We start from the raw sequence: 10,813 nt of genomic DNA on the forward strand, positions 1-10,813 counted from the left end.
CATTAAGAAAAACTGATACATGATGTTTGGAATTGATTAGAAAGCTTTTGATAGATGGACTGAGACATTTATTGTTCACTCTTTTATATAAAAATTAAATTGTCTAGGAAAAGAAGGGCTTGATGTTTCTTCATTTTAAGTAATAAATTAATCTTTATCATAAAACAAACTTCATTAACTGCATCAGGAAGTGATGGGTTCATTTTAAACTAAAATATCTATGTTTTCATTATGAATACGCAGCGTTAACTTCATCTCTCCTTTACTCGGTGTCTTTCTGCCACTGGATAAAGCTTGAGTTTAAACCGAGTTTTAGGAAGAGATTATGTTTGTCGGCAAAATGTAACTTTATCTTAAGAAGCAGTAAAACATACATCATAACAAAAGAGAGATAACGTGAGGATGGGGACGGCACAGCTAAAGTCTGTTAGCTAACAACAACAGTCCGCCGGAGCCCCACAGAGCGATCAAACATGACCAATATTTATTCATACTTACATCAAGCCGAGTCTGGGTTTTAATTCACTGTTCGTTCAGTCCAAGAAGTCTAAAAAAACAAGACACATTTGAACTTGACTGTATCGACGTGCGGAGCAGAAACCATTGAAATCGGAAACGACAGCCTGCAGCCAACCACAGCAAAGCTCGGAGCGGAAGCGACGCAGTTTCTTCTTCGTTGGTTTAAAGTCGGTCGGTCATGAACGTTTTGATGCATTACCTCCACCTGTTGGGAAAATTAAGAAACTGCTTAAGAGGTAGAAAATATCTCAAATATAATTTTGTTTATGATTCATTTTTAAATAGCTCCTGTTTAAAAAGCCAATTTTCCCGTCTGTATAAAATAGATAAAATGGATTTAACTCTGTTTCTTCTTTGGGGTCATGTGGATCACTGCGCATGTCCAGCAGTTACAATGTGGGTGGTGGGGTACAGTCTGGACAGGTTGCAAGTCTATCACAGTCACAGATACACAGACAAACAACCATTAACTCTCCAGGGACAATTTAGAGTTACCAATGTTTTGGATCTGTGGAAGGAAACCAGAGTACCTGGAGAAAACACACACATGCACAGAGAGAACATGCAAACTCCACCCAAAACCTTGCTGAGAGGCAACAGCTTTGCTAACAGAGCCACTGTGCTGCCCCCTCTAACTCTAATTTACATTGACACACAATCACTGAGTATTTTACATTCTGATCTCATCAGCCAATTAAAGCCATGATACATCTTTTATGTTTATTTCTTTATTTTTTATCCATCCATCCAATATGTGTCACTTGTTCCAGAGTTGAGTCTAATGGGGGAGCAGTTCGGTAAGGGAGGTCCAGAGGTACACCAATTGCAGTTTTCTGGAGGATCATCAATCTTTAAAAAGTTTGATCTGCCAATTATGATTTTGGCCGATCTATTAAACAAAAGGGTAACTGACACTGTCAACTTTTGTAAGGTCACAGCACATCCTCAATGTTCCAATCTTTTTGTAAACTTAAATTAATTTAATTATACTGTACTGTATGTATGTTTTGTATGAGTAATGAAAAAAATTCAAGTTTGTTTTCACTGAACAGGCCTCTCTTTAAGGAAGAGTCAAAAACTTTTGACCACCTGGATCCTTTATACTACAATGTTTTAGGAGGATTCTGTGTGTAATCTGTGTGTCATGGGACAAGCTTTGTTTTTTCCATTAGAGAAAAGCTTTAATCAGGTTAAACGTTTTCACAACCTCACCTAGTCAGATGTTTCCAGGCCCACATTGCTCTTCAGCATCTTCTGGGCAACTTTCCATCGAAGATCAGAGACGAGGCACAACATTCAAAACATTCATTAGGATGATTCAGACAAAAATAAAAATAAAATGTTTCATAATAAAGCTTAACCATAACGCTGAATTTATCCATCCATCCATTTTTCTGCACATGTTTATTCCTTTCAGGGTCCTGGGGATCACTGGTTCCCATATCCACCAGTCACAGCATGAGGGGCGGGGGACATCCTGGACAGGTCACAAGTCCATCACAGGGACACATGGAGACAAACGAGACAGACAACCATTCACTCTCTCACGCACACCTGGGGACAATTTAGAGTTATCAATTAACCTAACAGTCATGTTTTTGATCTGTGGGAGGAAGCCGGAGTGACCGGAGAGAACATGCAAACTCTAGGGTCCCTGGGCCGGGAATATAACCGGCGACCTTCTTGCTGAGAGGCATCAGCTCTACCAACTGAGCCACCGTGCCGCCAACACTGAGTTTAGTTTAAAGTAAATCACTGGTTAATTCTAATTAAGTTGAAATATTTTACTTAACGCTGAGTTTAGTTAAGTAAAATATTTAAACTTAATTAGAATTAACCAGTGATTTACTTTAAAGCACAATAACACATTGTAATAACACTATTTTTGTGTTTTCTTTTTATACATTCATAAAATTATGAATAAAAAGAAAATTGTTCTGTTTATTATTTGATTAGGAGGTAGAAAATGTCTCTTTAACGTTTAATAAGACCTGTTATGGCTTTAAATGGAACAGAGTTCTGTCTCTTTAAAGGAGGTCTTCTGAGRCCAAGGTCAAAGACAGGTGGAACTGTTTATTCCACCTCGAGGTGACCACTACAATAAAAATAATAATAATAATAATAATAATAATAATAATAATAATAATAAGAGTTGTGTTATGGTGTCCAACCTAAATACTGGTTCAGGCCTTTCTTGTATGTGGAGGTTGTGTTTTATGGGTGGGGGTTCATTTGGGGGTCATCACTGACGAAAAGCTGACATGGAATTTCACATAAATTATTTAAGGATAAAAAAATAGCAAAAACTATTGCATTGCTGTACAAAGTATATATATGAAGTATTTTACAAGTATTTTATGTGCTTTCCCAGACTTCAACACAATAGATTAAATGTGGAACAATTTTGTGAGAATTACTACTGGAACACATTACAGTCACACATCAAATTCATTTTTTTCTCAATTGAAGCTATGATTTGGTTTAATATTTTACAGTTATAGGGCTCACATAAACACATTTAAACATTCAATAACAATAGAGTTGTTCAGCCTTAATGAAATGGAGACTTTTGTAAAATCTAAATTTCAAACCAGTTTGAATGGGTGAAGGAGCAGAATAAGACTGGAATAATCTTGAAAGTGCTAAAAATGGTCAGATCTGTGTGTTTCACAGAATGCTACAGGTTAGTTTGTTGTAAATACAATGAAGTAGATAAAATAAGATTTTTTTCTTCTTTCTGCTTCCTTACATTTCATTTATGATTTGTGTATTTTAATATATATATAAGTTTTTCTTTTAGTTTTTAATGAATGACTAAATAACTATGAAATATGACATTTCACCAGGTTTACTGGTTTAAACTTAAACTTATGAGTTTTAAGGCTGTCCAGCATGACTGTTGATAAAAGCTGAATGGATGATTTTCCACATGAGCTCTTCCTGTGGCAGGTTTACAGCCTCTGATTGAGCTGCAGGTGTTTTCAATCAGAGCAGAGTTGTGTTTAAGACCCAGCCTCTGCCTTTGGACAGTGAAGTGCTGCAAAGAGAAGAAGACAACAGTGAAGTGCTGCAGCTGAACTGCTCTTCGAAGTTAAACATGGGACTCTGTTTACGGTCAGTTATTGGAGCTTATTCTTCATTAGATATGACCTAAATCCTGGAGCTAACCATGTCCACCTGTTTCACAGGGTTGCTTGGATCTGTGTACTTTGCATCACTGGGAATTGTTTTCCTGTTGGTGAGTCACAATCTAAAGCAAATCTGGTTTTTAGGTTGCGTTATTTTTGTCAGTAAACCTCAAATGAATCACAAGCATTAAATTATGTAAAACTTTTATTCTTTATTTAAATGTAGCTTTTTGAGGCTGTAAATGTACTGAACGCCTGCTTCCCTCGCTGCTTTGGTGGTTAATGTTTTATTTGTATGTGTTTTTTTTTTTTTAAGACTACAGAGATGACAACACAACTTCCTTCAGCTCATCTGGAGCTCTTGAGTTTTCAGACCTTGAGTATCTAGACATTTCCCCTCCTGGAAATGAGTCCAGTCTTGAAGCTACCAATGGAGCAGCAGAGCCACTACCCACCCTGGAGCCAGAAGACCCAAACATTACTTCTGAGTCCACCTTCACCAGCAGTCCTGTTTCTGCTCCAAGGGCTTCTCCCAGTGGGCCTTCCAGGAACACGGAGGACAAGATCCCTGATGCCTCAATGCAATCAAAACTGGTTTCTGGTGCAGGAGGTTTTGGTGCTGCACCACCCAGTCCCTGGTATGGGTCACAGTTTTACCATGAAGACATGCATGCTGGATCTCATCCCTACAGTTATGAAAGCAGCACTATGGGGTTTCCTCATCACAGTTACACAGGATCTCCTCCCTATGGTTCTCCTTACAGCACTGCTTTTTCTCCTCACTACAACTATGCTTACAGCTCAGGTGGATCACTCCATCATGGTTATGTTGCACCAGCATATCCTCCTTTTGGATATGGCACCACCAAAACCACTCCACCTTATGGTTATTTCCTTCAGCAGCATCCATTAATTGACCCTGAATTGTTGCTGATAGGAAACCTCTTGATGAGAATTCGTCAGATGCCACTGGCTCAGGCCTGGAGGAGTAGTGAAGAGTCTGTGGGTGCGATTGAAGAAAAGTACCCTTTCTCTCATGTAGTCCAGTCCAACAGCAATTCCCATCGGGAAAGAGACCTCCGTTCTAACAGTCAGTACTCTGAGAAGCCTTCAGACCACAGTCCAGAAACTGAAGTCCTGCAAAAACCATCAAATGTCCCATTGCTGACTTCTAGAAGTAAAGGTTCTCTATGATAAAGCTGGACTTGTATAATAAAAAAAATGGTGCTTCTAAATGCGTTTCCATTTCTTGTTTTGCTAAGTAGACTGCATCACCTTGTTAGATAAAATGAGGAATTTATTCATTCTTTGAACTCTCTTTGCCCTTAAGTGTGTGTGTTTTCAACAACTGTCTTTATGATTGGTTCAAAAGTGCAAAGAGTTTTGATATTAATGTGCTTGTGTGACTTTGGGACAAAGCTTATTATACTGGGGACCCACTTTTATTTGTACCAAAAATTAGAAATAAGAACACAGGATCTGTACTGCATTTGTTACAAAATGTAATAACTTTATGAGAAATGAAAATCTCCTTTTCCAACTGGTTCCATTAAGGCCCTGTCACACGAGACAACTTTATGCCAACTTATGAAATTTGTCTAAATTGCTAATGAGTTATATTTAAACAATTTGTTCAAAAAACATTATGTACACACTGAAAAGAAGCTTCCTTTTTTCTGTCTTCAATGTAGATGTCTTTTAAAATGTGCATAAGTTGTCTAGTGTGATGGGGCCTTCAAAGTGTCAACTTGTACAATAAACAAAGATGCAGACAGAAGGGTGACGTGGTTTCTACACCCTTTCTACAGTTTTACCTGTAGGGAGCACCAGATCAGTGTTCACAAATTTATTCACCCTTTTATAAACAAACTCATTTACCAGTGGATGAGATTCAGAGAACCCTTTTCATAAACAATGAATACTCGAAACCAGCTTTGTCATTTTGGTAATTTATTACAAAAAATAGAACAAACTTCATTGAATAAAATTAGTACAAATAACGACAACTCGACACCGTCAATGTCCATCGCCATTCAGTAGTGACCAACTAGCACTTTTGTTGGAATCATCACAGGCCCTCATTTAAAACCCTCCATTGTCTGGGATGTGGTATGGGCTAATGTGAGCTTAGCATCTAGAAATCCTGATCAACAAACACATTACAAGTTAATACATAGGGTATACTTAACCTCTAGAAAACTTTATTTGATGGTTATTGATCCCATATGTAATCTCTGTTCTAGAAAAATAGGCTTTTTTTTGTTTTGTTTTGTTTTTTTTTCATATGGAAGGTGGTTAGACTTATTTTGTCCAAGATGTTTGGGATCGCATTTCTTGACTCACCTGATACACTCATCTTGAACAATCTGCTAGATTTGACACTGGATACAAGAAGACTTATCGTATCCGGAGAAGAGCATAGCTGGCAGGTCTTGGCTGCAAGAAATAAAAAAAATATAAAAAAAACTAGTTGCAACAAGTTGGAAAAATCCACACAAACTTTCTTTCCAAGCATATATTTGGACATATTTGGACGTTGTTTATTTAGAACTGCCAATAGCCAGAGCTGTCAGCCAAAGAAGTTTGGAATTTGCTTTTGTAGCGATTCTCCGTGAATATCAAATGTAATATAAGAAGTACTAAAGACCTTTGATCCAGGAAGCGGGTGGGCCATATTTGGGATTATGATTGTTTTTTTCTCTGTCAACTCAATTGTATTTTACTCAAAATTATTTAATTAACTTTAGGAGTCAGTTTTGTCAGGATTTTGTTTCTTAGTTATATTTTTGGCAAATGTATTTATTTATTTATTTGGTTTATTTTGTGTTTTATCTGAGATTAATTCTGTGTAAACCAGTGTCACCACTTGCCCTCCTGCCCCGCCTCCTCTCACCTGTCCCCAGTCAGGTGTCTCCACCCACCTGTCCTGCTCCTCCTGTCTTCATGACTGCTTCTCCTCAGATTGTCCCTGTGGCAGTTCTGAGTCTGTCAGTATTCCTTTGTCGAAGGTAGCTACTTGGTCTGTTAGCAAAATATCTCATCAACCATGGCAGATTTTAATGAAACTCTCACAGTTGACATTTGGAGCCAACACCAATCAATATGGCCGCCACATCCAGTTTTATCCTGATAGCACGTGCTCAAAGAGTGTAGATAAATGTATAAACCTCCATGAAAGTATCCACTGGATGCAATCAGCTGCAACATCATCGGCTTGTCTGCAATCTGCAGCAAAACACAATGAAAGTGTTTTAAAGCTACGGGGAGGAGTGTGTGTGTGTGTGTGTGTGTGTGTGCGCGCGTGCGTGCGTGTGTGGTTGGGATTAGGTGTGTGTGTTCAGGATTATTCATGTGTGTTAAGGCTGGGCCGGATTACACAGAGCAGAGATAGGAGGCAGAAATGTTCCTGGTCTCCTCCAGGTCTCAGTCCGTCTGATCCGGACCTGCTGCCCCCCCACAGCTGGATGAAATCATGGCTGACGTCCCTCAGCTCGTTAAAATCGGGATTTCCTTGAAGATGCTTCCCAACAACACGGCGGTGTTCTTCAAATCGGACGGAGCTCGGTTCGGACAGACTCGAACCATCAAGCTGCTGACCGGGTCCAAATACAAGCTGGAGGTGGTGGTAAAACCTGGAGCCGTCCAGGCCACGTATGTAGACCAGATTGGATCTGTTGATTATTAATTATTGAGTGGGAGGAACATGATGACGGGGTCTTTAGGAGAAAACAGTCAAAAGATCACTAAGATATGATCATAATAAAATCACTTAATTGCGTTTGACTTGGAGATTTGTTTTGTCTTTATAAACTCTAACAGCGCCATGTGGGCTATTGGCATGTTTTTCCCATTAAAACACAGCGAGTCTACGTGGTTTTAACGATTTAATTAGAACGAGTCCGAGTCATTGAACGCACCACACCCTCACAGGCTGTTTGTGAACGTATGGGATTTCTCAGTTTTCCATGGCTTACCCAGTGTAAACACTCACTGTGTTTTCTAAACGTATTTGTTGCAGAAATGTTGGAGGATTATTAAGTAGTAGTAGTGTTTCTCCATTGTTTCGTGTCGCTTCACAGCTCTTAGCATTTGATTTTCCGTGCAGCGCGTGAACGCCGCACACACCGTGTGCACGGCAGATTTGCTCCTGTGTATATAGAGTTGTGATTATGTAATAAATACCGTGTTGTGTGATATCTGACCCTCACCGTGTAAAACATGAACAGATGTAGGTCACACGTGACGAAGCAGGAGAGGCATGAGGGAATGTGGGGCAGAAAAACAGCTGTGGCCCCGATTTACCCACTGATTTGATAAACTGCAGAAAACATGTTTCTTAAAGCATTATGTGTTAATCAGTGTGTAGACATATTCATATTGCAGTTATAGTTCATATTATATATTTCAAGTGTGTTAAGCAGTCTGTTGACATGATTGTGTTGACATGACGGTTATTTTACAGTGGGGAAAATTAGTATTTAGTCAGTCACCAATTGTGCAAGTTCTCCCACTTAAAAAGATGAGAGAGGCCTGTAATTGACATCATAGGTAGACCTCAACTATGAGAGACAAAATGTGAAGAAAAATTTGAGAAAATGATTTTGTCTGACTTTTAAAGAATTTTTTTGCAAATAATGGTGGAAAATAAGTATTTGGTCAATAACAAAAGTTCATCTCAATACTTTGTTGTATATCCTTTGTTGACAATGACAGAGGTCAAACGTTTTCTGTAAGTCTTCACAAGGTTGGCTCACACTGTTGCTGGTATGTTGGCCCATTCCTCCATGTTGATCTCCTCTAGAGCAGTGATGTTTTGGGGCTGTCGGYGGGCAACACGGACTTTCAACTCCCTCCAAAGGTTTTCGATGGGGTTGAGATCGGGAGACTGGCTAGGCCACTCCAGGACTTTGAAATGTTTCTTACGAAGCCACTCCTTTGTTGCCCTGGCAGTGTGCTTGGGATCATTGTCATGCTGAAAGACCCAGCCACGTTTCATCTTCATTGCCCTTGCTGATGGAAGGAGGTTTGCACCCAAAATCTCACAATACATGGCCCCATTCATTCTTTCATGTACACGGACCAGTCGTCCTGGTCCCTTTGCAGAGAAACAGCCCCAAAGCATGATGTTGCCACCCCCATGCTTCACAGTTGGTATGGTGTTCTTTGGATGCAACTCCGCATTCACTTTCCTCCAAACACGACGAGTTGTGTTTTTACCAAATAGTTCTACTTTGGTTTCATCTGACCATATGACATTCTCCCAATACTCTTCTGGAACATCCAAATGCTCTCTAGCAAACTTCAGACGTGCCTGGATATGGACTGGCTTAAGCAGGGGGACACGTCTGGCACTGCAAGATCTGAGTCCCTGGCGTCGTCGTGTGTTGCTGATGGTAGCCTTTGTAACATTGGTCCCAGCTTTCTGCAGGTCATTCACTAGATCCCCCCTTGTGGTTCTGGGATTTTTCCTCACCGTTCTTGTGATCATTTTGACCCCATGGGCTGAGATCTTGCGTGGAGCCCCAGATCGAGGGAGATTAGTAGTGGTCTTGTATGTCTTCCATTTTCTGATTATCAATCCCACAGTAGATTTCTTCACACCAAGCTGCTTGCCTATTGCAGATTCAGTCTTCCCAGCCTGGTGCAGGTCTACAATTCGGTTTCTGGTGTCCTCCGACAGCTCTTTCGTCTTCACCATAGTGGAGTTTGGAGTGTGACTGTTTGAGGTTGTGAACACGTGTTTTTAGTCACAGATCAGTAATTAACCTGTGATTTTCTAGATCTGTCTTCTCATTTTGTCTCTCATAGCTGAGGTCTACCTATGATGTCAATTACAGGCCTCTCTCATCTTTTTAAGTGGGAGAACTTGCACAATTGGTGACTGACTAAATACTTATTTTCCCCACTGTATACTGAGGCATTGTAATAAATGTGTTCCAATTATTGTGTTTGTATGAGTGTGTTGTAAATGGCCATGTGATATGCATGTTGCCATGACTGTTTTAATATCATTGTTTTCATTGATTGTGTTGTGATGATTGTAATTGTGTTGTGTGGGGATGTGTTGACATGAGTGTGTTGAGGTGTTACAATAAATGTGTTTCAATTATTGTGTGTGCATGAGTGTGTTAAGCAGTGTGTTGACACGAGTGTATCGTTGTGTTTATGACTGCAGCTCAATGAGTATTGGTGGGGTGACCTTTCCTTTGGAGCAGCAGTCTAAAGACCCTCAGTCTGTGGTCTACACTGGTCTGTATGACACAGAGGGGGTGGCACACACCAAGAGTGGAGAGAGGCAACCTGTTCAAATCAACATTCAGGTACCGAAAACATCTCTCAATCTTTCACAAAAAAGTACTATCAAAATATATAAATTTAAATAAAAAAAATGATTAAACCCTCCTTGAAAGAATGTATATAGGCCACCACCTTTCATGCCAGAGCTTTAGGCTGAGATCATCTGATGAGAAATGCTGGAGATGTAGTGGTTTTGCTCAAACCTTGTGAATAATGTTATGTGCAAGCTCATGATATGACAAAATGTCACCTTTAGAGTATGTGTTGTGCACTATTCTCAGTATTACACATTTAATTTTAGCTCAGCATCAGTTATATTCATTTAGTGTTGTCTGATGACATGTAGTTGTGGTGGCCATATTGAATTAGGTTGAAAAAGTTATCAGTTGTAGATGTATTGCCAAATATTAGTTTAGAATGTCTCGTTAAAAATGTTAAAAATGTTAAAAATGTTTAGTAAGATATTTTAATTGATATTTTTATTTGTTGACATGCATGTGGATGTGTGTTGGCATGATGCAAATACGTGTTTTCCCATGATTGTACATAATTGTGTTAGTATGAGTGTATGTGTTTGTCCATCTCAGTCATTTCATCTAGTGTGTTGACAGAAGTGTGTCGGCATGATTGTGTTGTTGTGAGTGTGATGACACTCTAGCAGTTGATGCTAAAGTTTTAAGTAAAGATCCTGCACAGTAAGTGGCACTTGGAGTGTGTGTTGTGAATGACTTCAGCTACAACTACACCCAGTTTCAGCATATCTGTAAAACTGTCCATCCATCCATCCATCCATCCATTTTCTTCCGCCTATCCGGGGTCGGGTCGCGGGGGCAGCAGCTTCAGAAGGGAGGCCCAGACCTCCCTCTCCC

General features: G+C 39.6%; 3 protein-coding genes across 4 annotated transcripts in view; 2 read left to right on the forward strand and 1 right to left on the reverse strand.

The window, feature by feature from the left end:
* The window catches only part of lnpk (lunapark, ER junction formation factor), a gene marked incomplete in the record, with an annotated part of 42,781 nt that extends 42,118 nt beyond the window's left edge, over positions 1-663 (reverse strand). Inside the window, 1 exon segment of the mRNA XM_014025314.1 lies at positions 499-663.
* A 2,808-nt stretch (positions 664-3,471) lies between these two features.
* Positions 3,472-4,913, forward strand: LOC106529807 (uncharacterized). Its single transcript, XM_014025315.1, has 3 exons — positions 3,472-3,633; positions 3,708-3,757; positions 3,964-4,913. Exons 1-3 carry the CDS (start codon positions 3,617-3,619, stop codon positions 4,839-4,841), a joined length of 945 nt encoding a protein of 314 aa, XP_013880769.1. The 5' UTR covers positions 3,472-3,616; the 3' UTR covers positions 4,842-4,913.
* Positions 4,914-6,917: 2,004 nt separating this feature from the next.
* cnrip1b (cannabinoid receptor interacting protein 1b) overlaps positions 6,918-10,813 on the forward strand; it is a 15,284-nt gene continuing 11,388 nt past the window's right edge. For both annotated transcript variants that reach the window (XM_014025317.1, XM_014025316.1), the window contains exons 1-2: positions 6,918-7,298; positions 9,823-9,967. In XM_014025317.1, coding sequence (XP_013880771.1) covers positions 7,120-7,298; positions 9,823-9,967 — 324 coding nt within the window. In that variant the 5' untranslated portion in view covers positions 6,918-7,119. The remainder of the gene's footprint in view (positions 7,299-9,822; positions 9,968-10,813) is intronic.

Source organism: Austrofundulus limnaeus, unplaced genomic scaffold, assembly GCF_001266775.1.
Source record: "Austrofundulus limnaeus strain Quisiro unplaced genomic scaffold, Austrofundulus_limnaeus-1.0 Scaffold468, whole genome shotgun sequence".
Lineage (NCBI taxonomy): Eukaryota > Metazoa > Chordata > Actinopteri > Cyprinodontiformes > Rivulidae > Austrofundulus > Austrofundulus limnaeus.

Bases quoted from the DNA above. Each gene is read 5' to 3' on its own strand.
- LOC106529807 (XM_014025315.1), top strand. The intron at 3,758-3,963 runs GTGAGTCACAAT...TTTTTTTTTAAG, and splicing joins TGGGAATTGTTTTCCTGTTG to ACTACAGAGATGACAACACA.